Source organism: Erinaceus europaeus, chromosome 11 (assembly GCF_950295315.1).
Source record: "Erinaceus europaeus chromosome 11, mEriEur2.1, whole genome shotgun sequence".
NCBI classification, from domain to species: domain Eukaryota; kingdom Metazoa; phylum Chordata; class Mammalia; order Eulipotyphla; family Erinaceidae; genus Erinaceus; species Erinaceus europaeus.
In genome coordinates this window covers 12,394,343-12,410,940 of record NC_080172.1, presented here as the reverse complement: position 1 = coordinate 12,410,940, position 16,598 = coordinate 12,394,343, and the positions used below count along the sequence as shown (strand labels likewise).

General features: G+C 35.0%; 1 protein-coding gene across 5 annotated transcripts in view; it reads left to right on the top strand.

Annotated features, from left to right (window-relative positions):
• The window catches only part of TMEM161B (transmembrane protein 161B), a 56,686-nt gene extending 43,467 nt beyond the window's left edge, over positions 1-13,219 (top strand). For 3 of the 5 annotated variants that reach the window (XM_016186354.2, XM_007518976.3, XM_060201144.1), the window contains 7 exons: positions 1,084-1,235; positions 2,024-2,084; positions 2,841-2,981; positions 5,406-5,519; positions 9,819-9,993; positions 10,936-11,032; positions 12,854-13,219. In XM_016186354.2, coding sequence (XP_016041840.1) covers positions 1,084-1,235; positions 2,024-2,084; positions 2,841-2,981; positions 5,406-5,519; positions 9,819-9,993; positions 10,936-11,032; positions 12,854-13,131 — 1,018 coding nt within the window. In that variant the 3' untranslated portion in view covers positions 13,132-13,219. The remainder of the gene's footprint in view (positions 1-1,083; positions 1,236-2,023; positions 2,085-2,840; positions 2,982-5,405; positions 5,520-9,818; positions 9,994-10,935; positions 11,033-12,853) is intronic. The other 2 variants (XM_060201145.1, XM_060201143.1) reach the window with 2 other exon arrangements.
• Positions 13,220-16,598: the final 3,379 nt, after the last annotated feature.

Sequence of the window (16,598 nt, the reverse complement as noted above, 5' to 3'; positions counted from 1 at the left end):
GAGATACTCATACCCCTGCTCCAGGCCTTGTGAAGCAGGAATTCCCCCTTTAGTGGAGACTGGGGGTTTAAACTTCTTTTTAGTACTTTTTCCTCTCCCCACATAGATACTTTTCTTGCTTTAACCTGGAGTTCTGAAGAAGACTTGACTTGTTTTTCAGCCCTTGAGCATAACCATAATCTGGGGCCTATTTTTGCTTTTAGCTGGGGATTTGGCTTTGGCTTTTCCCCAAGATTACTTTTGTGTTCTTTTTCTCAGTTTCTTCAGATACTTTGGTAGAGTGAGTGTGAGGCGACTAGTTTAAGATTCTTCAGCTTTCCACGCTTAATAATCTGGTTGGTATTTTGATGGAATGTAGAATTCTGAATTATCAATATATTTTTTCATAATTTTGGAAGCATGACACTTCTCTCAAAAGTTTTACCCCAGGGCTTGAACCTCTAGTAGAATATACTCTACTTATAACTGGTCCTGCTACAGTATACTCTACCAGTATACTCATAATTAATAGTGCAGCCATTGGTTAAATGGGAAGAAGGTTGCCAAATATGTCTAGGAGAAATCCATACAGTAATATTAGGTTATAAGTACTGGGATGTAAACATTCTTTGTACTATGATTTGCTGGGATTGTTTTGCCCAAATTTAGAAGATTTTTTTTTTTTAAGTGTTGAGTGTTTTAAGACTTAAGTATAAGATGGAAGGTGTTTGCTCACGGGTTCTTTACTTAATCATGCTGTGGAGTAGTAATTCTATATATTTAGGCTCCATCACATAGTGACTTATCAGTAATTCTTAGATTTTGTATTGGGTGGCTTATAGGGGATTCCTGTGGTATGTCTTGTGTAAATACACTAGAAATATGTGCTTTCATTAATTACCACTTAACGCGTGAATGTGCACTTCTCACTAACCTTAAGGCGATACAAACTTTAATAAGTTTGCTTCGTTTTTTTCTCAGAGATCAGGTTTTTCACTTCCTGCCGAAGTGCATTTTATAGTTAAATGTGTTGTAGAATAAGATCGATGGCTGTGCTTAACTTCCACAGGTATTTGTGGTTTTCCTAAACTTTTCCTTCTGCAGCAAAATTCTATTTTCATTAACTACACATTATTTTAAAGTAGAAGATGGTGGTGAAAGATCACTTTGTGTCACCTTTGGATTTTTTTTCTTTGTCAAAGCAATGGCGGTCTTGATTGTCACAGAAAACTATCTGGAGTTTGGACTTGAAACAGGTAACATTCAAAACAGCTTAAAACTTCATTTTTGCTTGATATTCCTGACCTCAACTTTCTAATAGGTTTAGAAAATTCTGTTTGACATGTATACATTTAATTTCCTAAATTAGTAGCCTTCATTATTAAGTAAAATCTTGATTTTGTTTTAACTAAGGCTAAACTGAGTTTTTCTCTCAAAAAGATGCTGCCCTCTCCATTTTTTTCCATAATGGTAAATAAGCTTAGTTCTGAAGTTACATGAATAAAGATGCAAGTTTTTTATTTTTCCATTGAGTGGGATAGTCATTGTCACATGAGTATAATTTCATTATGTACCAGGACCCCAAGGTAAAGACTCAGGTGTTAAAGTAAGTTTTGTCACACATAGAATGAACAATTAGGGGCGTGGGAGACAGCATAATGGTTATGCAAACAGACTCTCATGCCTGAGGCTCCTAAGTCCCAGGTTCAATCCCCCGCACCACCATAAGCCAGAGCTGAGCAGCTCTGGTATTTCTCACTGTGTGTGTATTTCTCTCACTCTCTGCATCTCTCTCAAAAATAAAATTAATAAAAATTTTTTTTAAAAAAGTGTTAAAAAAAAAAGAATGAACAATTATTATAAGGATGTTTTTAACTTTGTCTACTAGTACCCAAACTATAGTATTATAACTGGCACACTGATTAGCACACGAAAGCCATAAGCTAGTCAGAATTTAAGGTGGCCTGTTTACTAGCATTTATTTACAAAGACAAGGTCTGTATTTTACCCCTGTGATAAAAGTGATTTCTTTTTTTCCTTGCAGGGTTTACAAATTTTTCAGACAGTGCGATGCAGTTTCTTGAAAAGCAGGGTTTAGAATCTCAGTAAGTTCTTTTTATTAAATATTAATCAAACCATCCCATTTTAAAATAGCATTTACTCTAAATGGGTCTTTGTTTTTAATCAATGAAGAATTCTTTTTGAAAAGTAGGACTGTTGCTTTTAGAAATCATTACACGGGAGTCGGGCTGTAGTGCAACAGGTTAAGCGCAGGTGGCGCAAAGCACAAGGACCGGCATAAGGATCCCGGTTCAAACCCCGGCTCCCCACCTGCAGGGGAGTCGCTTCACAGGCGGTGAAGCAGGTCTGCAGGTGTCTGTCTTTCTCTCCTCCTCTCTGTCTTCCCCTCCTCTCTCCATTTCTCTCTGTCCTATTCAACAACAACAATAATAACTACAACAATAAAACAACAAGGGCAACAAAAGGGAATAAATAAATAAATATTAAAAAAAAGAAATCATTACACACGGTTTTTACATTTTTAAGAAGTTGGTATCTTTCTTTGGATAATTCTTCTATCATAAGAAGTTAAGCTAAATTTGTATCTTAATCATTAGTTTATATGTTGAACATATAGTTCAGATTGCTACCAATGTGACTAAAGTAATACCTGACTGAGTTTCTAGTTCCCCAAGACTGATCAGAAGTGATTTCTAAATAAAAACTTATCTTTTTGGTTGAAGTTTACTATACTGTACTATTATTGTTATGAATATTCTGTAATGTGATTAAGAGAAATACCATTTCTAGGAAGTGAACTGTAAAAATGTATCAGCTCTTTAAAACATTTTTATTTCTAGGGGTCCTGTTTCAAAACTTACTTTCAAATTTTTCCTGGCTATTTTCTGTTCACTCATTGGGGCTTTTTTGACATTCCCTGGATTACGACTGGCTCAAATGCATCTGGATGCCCTGAGTTTGACCACGGGAAAAATTAAACAGTAAGCGGAAAATGTACATAAGCACATGCAGATAAATATATGTTTTCCATCTTATGAAGGTATATTATTGTAATGAAATCATAAATTACTGTATTGAAAACTTAATCATTTGATGTCACAGTACTTCCTTTTTCTACTATAAGCAAGTTTCTTTCATTTACTTCTACATGCCACATTTTAAAAATAGGAACTAAATTTCTGTTTTACCTATTAAAATAAAAATAGCAGTACACCTTTATGTTATTTTTTAAATGGAGAGGACAGTGTTTACAATATAATTTCTGTAACTGAACTAAGAAACAAGGAAATTTCCTCCAAACTGTAATGCATGAGACTCCTGTTTTCGCCAAATCATTAATCTGTTTGTAATAAACTAGTTACTCTTTATGAACTAACACTGTACATTCTAAATTTTTAATTTTAACTACCAACTTTATTGTTTAAGTGAAGAAATCAGTTGAGTATAAAAAATTCAATGTATGTGTACTGTACCTCAGAATACACATACATTTTAAAGTAAGATTTACCATGAATACCGTCAGTCAAGTTCTAGCATATCTCAGCCTGTACTGAATCAGGATGGTAGACTTTTCACAGATGGTAAGAAAGGAGGAACAAGAGTACAGAAGGGTTGACAAAAAAAAATTTTTTTGTTACTGGTATAAACACTTTTGATAGAACAACAGGCTTATAGCTCTTTGAAGTAGAACTGTTTATATGCAAATTTCCATCTTTTTCTTTCGTAAAGGTTCAAGCTAAGAATGTTCCATATTGACCTATCTAATTTGGACATGGAGCTTTTCTGAATGATCATATTCCCTAACAGTTCTGTTATTTGAAACCTTGTCTTTAATGGTGTTGATTCTTCAGTCTTTTCATGTTCTGATTTCATGTCTGTGTCATTTTCTTGTTTCAGTCTTTCTTGACTCTGAGTTCCTGCTTCTACTGTGCGCATACTTATTCTCACCTTCCACTATGCACTTTATCCCTCTTTTTTCCTTCTCTTTTTACTCAGCATGCTCTTGGCTACATCCTGGCTTTCACCCTCCATCCATCAATCCACTGGCTTTTCTAAAAACAAAACCTGGCTCTCTCCCCCCCCTCTCTCTGCTGCATACACACTTCAATCCACTAACCCTAGTGTTATGACTTAAAATAAGCTAGAAGGGTGGGTGGAGGGGTGGCCTTCACCAGCTTCTGAAACTGCTATGGGCTGTTCCTTGAACCAGTGTGTTCCCTAGCAACACTGCAGACCTAATACTGCCTCTTTCTCCTCCCCCCCCCCCCCACCTGGTGGTTTACTCAGGCAATAGGATGGAATGTTCACTTTATAAAAACATTTAAAGCATTGTAGTTGGTGGATGGATTATGCTTTCGTTACCTTTTTAAGAAAGAAGTTGGAGTGTTATTGGACTTTGCTTTGTCACAAGGGGAGGAGCAAACTAGTCTGTAGCAGGAGTCTTACTTAGAAAGAGCAGCGCTCTTACCCCAAGCACTAGTGTATATTTTAATGCCTTTGGTTGGAACTGGTAGTTGGAAACTACCTTTCCCTGTCTGACATTCTTGGTTGCCTGACTGAGTCCTGGTTCTTCTTACAGATTACTACCACTGGCATTATGGTCGTATTTCAAAGTGTGTCTAAGTGTATCCATTAACTTTGAGTTTAGACATGCATCATGAATGCAATGCATGTCAGTTAACTGTGATGGCTTTTTCTGAAGTAAGGTGTTCTCTAAGATGAAATAAAAATCTGAGCTTTTCTGACAATGTAATTAAAATAACTACGCATGGTCATTATTCATTAAATTAAGATAATTATTAAAATAACTATGCATGGTCACTATTCATTAAGATAATTAAATCATTATACCTGACTATACATTTTACACAGTTCCTTAGTTTAGAGTTGCTGCAATAGATTTCATCTGCTATATGCCCTCTGTTACTGTGAACATTAATAATTACTACATCTTGTAAATAGTAAACATGCAACTTCGTTTCAGCTGCACTGAAAAACATCAAAAGATAATGAGTGTATTGACAGTTATTGGATTCATTGTGCGAAGTCATTTAAATTTCATGTAACAAAACAGTAATATAACATGGGTTTATTACAGAACTCTAGAATGGGAGTTAACAGCTCCAGTCTATAGTGCTAGATCTGTCTGTTATAAGCAGGTCATTTAACTTTCTTCAGTCTGAATTTTCTCATTTGAGAAATTAAGGTAATGAGGTAGTTTTGTAAGAATTCAACTCAGTGTAAAGGGATAATGAAGAAGATCGAATGATGGTAACTTTAGAATCTTTATATGGAATACTAATTTTTAGTCTCCACCTTTGTTTTCCAAGTCCTACATCTATAAAGTTAGTGAAGGATTTTTTTTTCTTTCTGCATTTTCATGTTTATCTCTTACCTACTTTCAGAACATTACTTCATATCAACTTCTTGGCACCTTTATTTATGGTTCTGCTCTGGGTCAAACCAATCACCAAAGACTACATTATGAACCCACCACTGGGTAAAGAAAGTATACCTTTGTAAGTATATAATATTTGAGAGCAAATTTTTTGCCTCACTGTAAAATCAAAGCTAGTTTCCAAAATGGCATGTGTATTTATTTGATGGTGTTAGTAGAACACTGTACTTTAATAATTTTAATTGAAACAGTAAAATATGCGTTACAGTATTGATGTTAACAGGCATGATTTATCCTTCTTGTTTTCTATATTAATAATTATTGGGAATTGTTACTCTATATTAGTGTTATCTGCTATACTTATGTTTTCTGCTTTCTCACTTAGTATCCAGTTATTATCTGATATTTTTCAGTTGTCATTCCACTTACGTTTAAGCTATCTCTATGCTGTTTTTTCTTGTGAAAATTAAGAAGGGAAATGAATTATATAAATGAAGATTAATGTAGTGCTGTCCCTATGAATTATAAGTTTTTCGTTGTAGCACTCTTTTGTCTTTTTTGATATACTTTTCAAATAAATTAGTGATGTGACTTTTTTTTGTTAGTGATTTAATATTAATTTACAAAATTATGAGACAGAAAGAATATAATTTCACATTGTTCCCATCACCAGAGTTCTGTATCCCCATTGGCAACTGCAGTAGTTCTACCTTGACTATATTTTAGTAGGCACCTCTCAAAAGAACATGGTTATACATAATGTCTTTATACCTAATAAAATAAAAATTAATACCTTGACATTAATATTAAGTTTATGTTTCTCCAATTAACTTGTTTTAACATAAAAAAATTATGGTACAGGTAATGGTTATGCAAAAGATTTTCATGCCTGAGGCACAGTGGTCCCAGGTTCAGTCCCCACCACTACCAAAAGTCAGTGCTGAGCAGTGCTCTGTTCTTTCTCTCTGTATCTCTCTCTATTAAAATAATGTTTTGTTTTTAAAAAAAAGAAACCATTTATTAAAAAGAGTTTAACAGCTGTGGGCTAGGGAGGTAGCATAATCGTTATATAAAAGACTTTCATGCCTGAGGCTCCGACATCCCAGCTATAACCCCTGGGACCATGGAAAACCAGAGCAGAGTAGAGCTCTGCTTTAACAATGAAAAAGCAGCCCTGTGTGTGACACATGTGTCACGTGTTGACCCCTTACTGCAGGGCAGCTCTTACTCTTTTCTCTCCCCCCACCCTGTCCTCTTACTTACTAACAAGTAAACAGACCTTTTTAAAGGATGTTAACAACTGTACTTATATTAGCTCATAATCTATGGGAAACTGTTAGAGTCACAGATTTAGGAAGAACTAATTTAACCTCCCCCTGTTCCGCTTCTTACTTCATTGAATTTCACCAGCCTCTGTTTCCCCATCTGGAAAATGAAGATAATAGTACTTCCCTCAAAAAGTTATCACTGGAATGAAATGAAAGAACCCATGTAATGCAACCCTCTGGAAATAAGTGCTTAATGTTCCTTTCGCTTCTTTGTCTCATCAGAATTAAAATAGGCAACTTTGGGTAGCCACTGGTGTCTGCCTACATTGCATATTGTATCAGTATATTCTGCATTTCTTTTAGATCCTAGTAAAACTTGTCATGGATTTTAATCAGTGATGACTTGGTGACTTTAAAACAAAAAAAAAAAAAAAGGAGATAAGCTTACTGAACTATATAAGTAGTTCAAGCTGTAATGTTTTTTCCACATAAGTAGACCATAATGGTAATTTCAATTTGACATGTTCATGAAGTATTTAAAGGATACTAGGCCTGTAGTTAAAAATCTCAGGGAATTTAACTAATGACTCTTGTTAGTTCATTTAACATTGATTTACAGTATTATAGTGTCTGGGGTTGAGCTTTACACTTCTGTATTTGTTTAAGACTAGTTTTTTTTTTTTTTCTTTCCTATCTATATCTATCTTTTAACCAGGGCACTGCTCAATTCTGTCTTATAGTGGTGCAGGGGATTGAACCTGGGACTTGGGAGCCTCAGGCCTGAGAGTTTATTTGCTTACCATTATGCTGTCTCCTCCACCCCATAAGACTTCACTTTACCACAAGATAGTCCTACTATCCTCTCACAGTCAAAACCATCTCTCTATACACTGCTCTCATCACCCTTCTGTTTCCCTTTTGTAATTGCTGTATTTTTCACTTATGCTGTTGAGACTGGCTTATGGTGGTGGTGCAAGGTTTTAAACCTGGGGCTTCAGAGCCTTAAGCATGAGAATCTCTTTCCACAACCATTATGCTATCTATCCCTGCCCTAGCCTCTCTAAACTTTGTCCAGATTTATTAAACACTTCATAATCAAATAAAACAAGATAAAGAGTTTCTTCATCTGTCACATAGATTAAGCTGTTTGCAAGAAGGTCTTTATTTGTAGTCAGAAGCAAAATATATTTATTTTGTCAGAGCACTGCTCATCTCTGGCTCTTGTTGATACTGGGGATTAGGTCTGGGACCTAGGCATGAAAGTCTGCTGCAGAAACCACTGTGCTATTTCCCTGCCTCCCACAATATTTGCTTTACCACAGTTTCAATCTGGAAGAGTGTCTATATGTTCATATTGCCCATATGTTTTGATTTGATATCAAGAAAAATAAAACATGGGCGAGTAGAGTCCCTGTGTGTATATAAGCTGGTAAAGAGAATACAAATAGTGAAATCTAGAGTGGCCCTGGGAATTTAGAGCAGTCTCTTCTTGCCTTTTAAAGCAGCTCAGGCTGCTTTCTGAAATAGACCATCTTATCAACTCAGCAAATCTTTAAGTTGTTAAATAATCTGAAATAAAAGGTACTATTTAATAACTATTACCCTGAGTCTCATAAACTGAGCAGATAGGTTTTGATTGACTACCTTATATCATTGCTACGATGTCATCTTCCAAGTCTAATTAACAGTGGGCCTCAGGATGCTTCCAGTCAAGTCTCCTTATTTGCCTCCAAGAAGCACGGTGTTGCCCTTTGAGAAAGTTCAGGACTGGATGCCCTGTGTCTTGTGTACTGTCAGTCTCACATGACGAACTGCTTGATATCATTATTCATTGTGGACATGTGGTAACAGAAAGTTAGGATTCTGTCCTTCCTAGCCATCAGTGATTTTCCACTGGGACTTAATGTCCACGTACATTAATGACCTGGTAAAAAGAAAACCAAAATAGAACATATATAATAAACTCTTTGTTCTATCGCTATTAGTGACCTCCATAAATAGTTCAAACAGAATGACACTTTTAGCATCTTTTGTCTTTTCTGTTTCATAGACCATTCTTCAACTGTGTTTTCTCAGGCAGCCTCCTCTTAGATTGTGGTTTCAGTTTGTTTCTTTGTTTCTTTGGTTTTTGGGTTTTGGTTTTTTTTTTTTTTTGTAGATGAAAGAGATAATAGAACTTGTTTTGGGGAGGCGTATTAAATGGTTTTTTGGTTTTTTTTTTTTAACATTTGTTACCGTTTTCTTTTAAAAATATTTTATTTATTTATTAATGACAAAGATAGGAGACAAAATGAACTAGACATCACTCTAGCACAGCACACTTTCTGCTGCCAACGGTCAAACTCAGGACCTCATGCTGGAGAGTCCAGTGCTCCATCCTCTGTGCCACCTCCTGGAATCTCACTTATCTTTCAAATCTCTCTTAATGGAGTCAGCCTCAGGACTTAGCCCTCTAAATAACTTATTGAAGAGGAGTCTAAGGTATCGGATTTCTTTATAACGTATCAGAATTCTTTTTCAGTGATGCCAGTCAGGAGCACTGTACCTAAGATCCACGTATCTATCTCTGTAGTCAGACAAAATCGTAACTACTTGTGACTTAATAGTTAATACAAGCATTCTGACTCCTAGTACCCAGTTTAAGAATTGCTGACCACGGGGCCGGGTGGTGACGCCTATGTTACAGTGTGCAAGGACCCAGGTTCCAACCCCTAGTCCCCACCTGCAGTGGTGAAGCAAGACTGCAGGTGTCTCTTTCTCTCGTTTTCCCTCTCTGTCTCCTCCTTCCCTCTCAATTTCTGTCTCTGTCCAATAAATAAATAGAAATAATAATAAAAATAAAGAATTGCTAACTACTTCTTTGTTCTGTTTATAGTCTGTTTTCTCGCCATGGTGAAAGCTAGATAAAGGGAAGGATTCCAAGTATTGCTCTGCAATTTCCTTCTGTATAGTTTTACTTTTATGATACATTTATCTACATGGTTTTGTAACATGAAAGTGTTATATATAAGACTATGGCAGACTGGTATACTTTTATAACTCCAGCTAAAGCTATATATAGCTTTCTTTTATCGTGAAGGTCTAATACATATAACTAGTATATTGGCATATTTTGGTCTTTAAGAACAACATATCAACTTTTTGTTCTGTAGAATGACGGAAGCTACATTTGATACTCTGCGACTGTGGTTAATAGTCCTACTGTGCGCTTTACGGTTGGCCATGATGCGCAGTCATCTTCAAGCCTACTTAAACTTAGCCCAGAAATGTGTGGATCAGATGAAGAAAGAAGCAGGACGAATAAGTACAGTTGAACTACAGAAAATGGTAAGTGTATACTGTGGTCAAATGAAAATACAGTAAATATTATATTGTAAGGAAAAAAGGTGTTAGTTTGCTAGGTGGTGATTTCATCCTTATATATTAGTATTGTAATTAAGTAGAGTTGTCATAAACCATTAGAAACCAAAGACACATTCATTTGATATTGGTACTAAGTGAGGAGTGGGTCTGACCTCAATTCCTTTTCCTGCCTTAAATATTTTAACTAGTGTATGGTATGCCTGATTTTGCTACAGAGGACTCATGATATTATTGAAAGTTGCTACAATAAATTCTCTACTTTTAGCCAATACATTTGTCCTGTTTAACATTATCCTAAGTACTTGAACGGAAACATAAATATTTAACTTAACAGGGATTTCAGAGGAAAGTACTAGGATTTCACCCTCTACTGTAGAATGAATGGTACCTATTCATAACCTGATCTTTTTCTTTCCAGAGATTTGATATTGAGTCCCTGTTTTTTCCTCTCCTTCAAGATTCAAACTTTTCTGTTTTTCCTTCTCTATTTTTTCTCTATAATTTGTCCTCTCTCAAACATCCTCATATTAAATGGTGACATAATGTTTATGTTCATAAGTAATTCTACCTCTTGTTTAGTTTGAAGTTTTAGTGTCTATTTTTAGACTTTGACATTTTGTCCTATATTTAAAATATAAATGAGCATACACTAATTTAGTGGTTTTCTCCAATTTATATTAGTCAGTGCACTAGTTTTTTTTTGTCTGCATTTTAAAATCCTTCAAAGTAAGCCTTTCTGAAGTTTAAGAACACTGCAGTTAAGTGCAAACTTACTGCCATTTAATTTCTTTCACATGAAAAGACTACTTATTTATTAAGGAATTTAGTTTGACAGTTTATCTGAAAGTTGAAATTATTCACAGCCTGTCAACCATATTAGACCATTTAGAATGTTGTTGATTACAGGTGGCTCGAGTCTTTTATTACCTTTGTGTCATTGCACTGCAGTACGTGGCCCCTTTGGTGATACTGCTTCACACAACCCTGCTTTTGAAAACTCTAGGTAAGCATGCTCTCACCTCTGGGACGCATGATATTTTACTTTATACCTATAATTAGTCATTTATTTCCTACCTATAAAGAAATGTGCCTGTTAAAAATTGTTTCTCCTTTTATACTTCACAAGAAGCATGGGGAAATTTGAGTTATAGAAGTTTATTGAGGGCCTGAGAGGTGTAGAAAGGTAATGCACCAAATTTTCCTTCACAGTCTCCTGGTTCAGTTTTTGGTGACACTGTATGTCAGAGCTGAATAGTGCTCTGCTCACTGTCTCTTTCTCATAAAAAGAGAATCTTATTAAAAAGTTGATTCATGGGAGTCAGGCGGTAGCGCAGCGGGTTAAGCACAAGTGGCGCAAAGCACATGGGCTGGAGTAAGGATCCCGGTTCCAACCCCCAGCTCCCCACCTGCAGGGGAGTTGCTTCACAGGTGGTGAAGCAGGTCTGCAGGTGCCTATCTTTCTCTCCCCCTCTCTGTCTTCGCCTCTTCTCTCCATTTCTCTCTGTCCTATCCAACAATGATGACATCAATAACAATAATAATAACTACAACAATAAAACAAACAAGGGCAACAAAAGGGAATAAATAAATATTTTAAAAGAAAAAGAAAGTGCTAGAGCTGTGGGCACAGTGTGGTCCCAAGAGGTCGGCTCTGGAAAAAAAAAAAAAAAAAAAGTTGATTCATCATCATTAAAAACTAAGATCCATTCATTTTTTTTTAAATATATTTTATTTATTTATTCATGAGAAAGATAGGAGGAGAGAGAAAGAACCAGATATCACTCTGGTACATGTGCTGCCAGGGATAAAACTCAGGACCTCATGCTTGAGAGTCCAATGCTTTATCCACTGTGCCACCTCCCGGACCACAATCCATTCATTTTTATAGCATTGTCCTTAATATAATTGCTTACCTAAACTTTATTTAGTTAGCTTGATTAAGCACTGTTGATCTTACTTTTTTTATAAGAGGGTGGTTACAAAAAAAAACAACCAATTAGCTAAAAGCATTATTTGGATAGACCTAGTAAAGATTACCCAAGATGATGGTAGGAAAAATAACCTTTAAGAATCTAGGTAGCAAAACAATAAGGGCAACAAAAGGGAATAAATAAATAAAATAAATATTTTTAAAAAAAAGAATCTAGGTAGCAGGTCTAGGGAGACAGCATGATGGTTATGCAAAAAACTTTCATTCCTGATGCTCAGAGGTCCTAGGCTCGGTCTCCAGGACCTTCTTAACTCAGAGCTAAGCAGTGCTCTGGTTTAAAATAATAATAATAATAGTCTAGGGAACATAAAGGAATATCTCAGATGTAAATTATGTGACTCATATCCTACTAGACTAGTAAAGTATATGATAAAATAAAAATTTCTGGAAGCTATTAATAGTCTCTCACATGGAAATCATAGATAGTTTCTGAGAAAGAAATTCATTGTGGTATTCTAGAGATAGAATAGATTTCTGAGAAGTTATTGAGTCTGTCCCTAACACTCTAGCAGAGGTAGTTGATTCATATATTATACAAGGAAAAAATGTTTTATTTTACTAGGTTTTAATGCAGTTAATTATAAATAAATTAAAACTAGCTTTTCTGTCAACTTTAATTGATGAGGCCAAATTATAGTCTTAATCAGATTAAATGAATGTTTTTTTCTCTATCAGCTATGTATAAATACAGTTCTGTCACTTAATTTTCAACAATATTTATTGTGCAGCCAACCTTTTATACTTAATTTCAAATATAAATTTAAAAAAAATTTAAATAAGGGACATTGAAATTAGCTTCTTTTCAAGTTTGTAACTGTGTCTCAAATTTTCTAGGTAATCATTCCTGGGGGATTTATCCAGAATCTGTCTCTGCCTTACCTGTGGACAATAATATGCCCTCCCATTCTGCTGATTCTGACTTGGCGTCTGCTGGTGGGAAGGTGAAGGTAACTGTCACACAAATAACAGTGGCACTGAGCAGCTTGAAAACCATTTTTACTCCTCTGCTTTTTCGAGGACTCCTGTCTTTTATGACCTGGTGGATTGCTGCTTGTCTCTTTTCTACAAGCCTTTTTGGACTTTTTTATCATCAGTATTTGACTGTAGCATGAGTCTCGGTCAACAAAAAAAGGATATTCAAGTCATAACTTTGAATTCAGATACTTGTGCCCTTGAAGGACTGATGAAAACATGAAGAAAGGAAATACAAAGAAGAAAAAAAATATATATATATATATATTTCGGGATATCTTGTTTTAAATGCTTCCTCTGTATTCTCAGGGTGAATTAATGGATATATTTAAAATTACGGAATAGATCGTTAACTGCTATACTATGGCACTGGGATTTTTAACTCCTTGTATTAACTGATATGAGAGGGCTATCTACAGGGGTAATACTTCTGATTACCTTGGTTTACAGAACCCTCTTGTAACTCCAGTTATTGACTGACTGTTCTTAATGGTATTGAGGTACTATTAATATTCTTACTGGCTGCCTATAGAACAGTCTTCAAACTGAGCCATGCTTTAGAGTTAAGGAAAGAGTTAAAGTTGCTTCTGTTGGTAACATAGTAGTTACTCTTCACATAACTAAACCCAACAGAAAGGGAGAAACTGCTACTGTATATTACAGTAAAGAAAGCTGCAGAGTCATTTTAAATTGAATGGAGATGTGTAAGCTTAATACCTACAAGTACTGCTACTCAACAGTAGTAAGTGTATTATTTAAAATCTATCCTGTCCAATTTGAGGGGTCTTTTAAAATGATTGGTCATGTGAACATTTTCAACCTACCTTTATTAGGTTGGAACCTCCTGTACTTTATTTTATTCTGTGGTCCTAAATAGTAGTCTAAAAATATTTAAGTTGATCAAACTTTTAAAAAGTTATTTTTTAATCCTGCTGACTACCTATATGTAATGTATATATTATACATTAAATATATAATATATTGAGATTATAAAAGATTAAAACGTTGAATCCAGTGATATTTTAAGTTACTGAATGTATGTTAAAATGTGATTGAATGAACTATTTATATCTAGAAATTTTCTTTTTGGAATGAGATTAAAAGATGTTTTAAAAGTTTGTCAGGGCAAGCTGTTTATTTTTGTTGTCTATGCATGAGAGTATTTAAAATTTTACACTGACATGATTTCTTCAGAAATCCTTTTTCTGTCATTTTTTAAAATTTATTTATTATAAAATGGAAACACTGATAAGACTATAGGATAAGAGGGGTATAATTCCCACCACCAGAGCTCCATATCCCATCCCATCCCCTGATAGCTTTCCTGTTCTTTAACCACGTGGGAGTATAGACCCAGGGTCATTATGGGGTACAGAAGGTGGAGGGTCTCTGTAATTGCTTCCCCACTGAACACGGGCATTAACAGGTCGATCCATACTCCCGGCCTGTCTCTTTCTTTCCCTAGTGGGGCAGGGCTCTGAGGAAGCGAAGCTCCAGGACACATTGGTGGGGTCGTCTTCCAGGAAGTCCGGTTGGCATCATGGTAGCATCTGGAACTTTGTTGGCCCAGGCAAGACCAAGGCCCTCTTTCTGTCATTTTGAAAAATAAGAACTCTTCCCAAACTGGAAAAATCTGAATAACTTGCTTTATATTTGTGTTAAAATTAGAAATACTCAAGTTTTTATTTAGAAATAGTTTGAATGAAAAATTTTAAATGAGAGAAGAAAAACTATTTTTTATCAAAACAGTGAAGAATTACATTTATAAAGGGAATAGAGATGAGCAGAATAACATGTATGACTTGAGTAAATATTTACCTATATAACCACACAAGGGATGATGTATTATGTTTCAGTGTTAATTGGGAAACTGGGAAAGGCAGTTTTCTTTCTAATTACTTTCAAGGCTTGAAGTTCACATTCATTTTGGTGATTACATCATAACATATTCTTGGTGTAGATTGGGTATTTTGCAAATAGCTGGTAAATTAAAATGGAAATAGTAAGTACCTAAATTAGATAAAAATGTTAGGTTGAAATGAATTGTAGATATAACCTTAATGATAACATATCTCTAAACGAAGCATTCCAAGTGGATCTGGTACTATATCAGTATCACTAAAATAATTATCTTACAATAAAATTATAGCAAAGTATAACATTCATTTTGTATGGGAAAAATCTCACATAATGGACTGAAAATAAAACTCAGTTATACCATTCTTATTAAAGTTCTGTATTTTAAACATTATTAATCTATTTCTTTGAGACTCATACAGGGAATTGAATTCACTTTATTTTTAATTAATTAATTGGATATATCCAAAACAGCCAGGAGTTGAGAGGGAAGGAGGTGACAGAGACGGAGAGAGACACCTGCAGCACTGCTTCACCACTCACAAAGCTTTTTCCCTGCAGGTGGGGACTGGTGGTTCAAACCCCGGTCCTTGCACATTGTAGCATATGCATTTAGCTAGGTGCGCCACCAGCCAGCCTGAATTCACTTCTTAAAGGATACTAGCTCTTTTTAAACTTGAATTTTATCTAAGTATACTATGGTCTTGATCAACCCACACTTTAACTTAAATCATGGGTTGAGACTTGGTTTCTTTCAAAGCAAATGTGAACAGAGTGATGGCTTTAACTAGAAGTGGTTTACCTAAGCATCGTGTCTTTGTACTATGCTGTGTTCTTTAAGTGAAAGGGTTTACATTTTAAGAAAACTAATTTTGGGATTTATTGACATGTAACATTGTAATAGTTTTAGATGTATAACATAATTTGACATGTTGTGAGATGATTTCAAAATTATGAATAAATTTTCAGCGCCCTATACTAAACCAAATTATTTTTACTCGAGTCAATGCTAATAATTCAAGGTTTAGTTTTCTAAACAATTATTGTTAAATTATCTGTGAGCCCATATAATCATGCTTGTATGAGTATGGAATTTGAGTTTCTTTATTGCTGGTTTTCCTCTTCCCTTTTCATATTACACTATAAAACCAGCTCTATTCTCCCTCCTCTTATTTGTCTGAAATGAAAAGCATATAATTTTATCTTAATATCTGTATGCATTTTGATTATCTTTCCCTAGAATTCTAGATGCTGTAGATAAATGACCATTCCTCTAAGCAGAATGGGCTCATTGTCTTATTGTTTCTGATATAAATATCATTAGTAAAATAGTGATATTTCTTCTTGAGTAATGATTCAGAAGAGATATTCATCCATTAATGGAACTGATAGGTCCAGGAAGCAATAAGTAGAATTCATTATGAAATCTATAATTGGGGCTTCACTGGACACATTTTACTCTTTCAAGTAAAGGCTTAGATTCTCAGTACTATTAAACATAGGGTCTCAACATTCTCTGAATTGAGAGAATTCTTAGCCATGTCATAATTGGAATTGGCCTGTCATGGTTATAGCTGTATTGAATAAAACTAAGTGATTTAAAAAAAAAAAAATGGAGCATCCTATGTCTTCACAGAGCTGTAGGTGACTTGCAAATTCAAACTTAAGCACAGTTGTGGTCTTAGTCCTAGACCACCCAATGTCTCAAATGGCCATATCGTCTTATCTTTTGACCACCATTTGTCTCTGA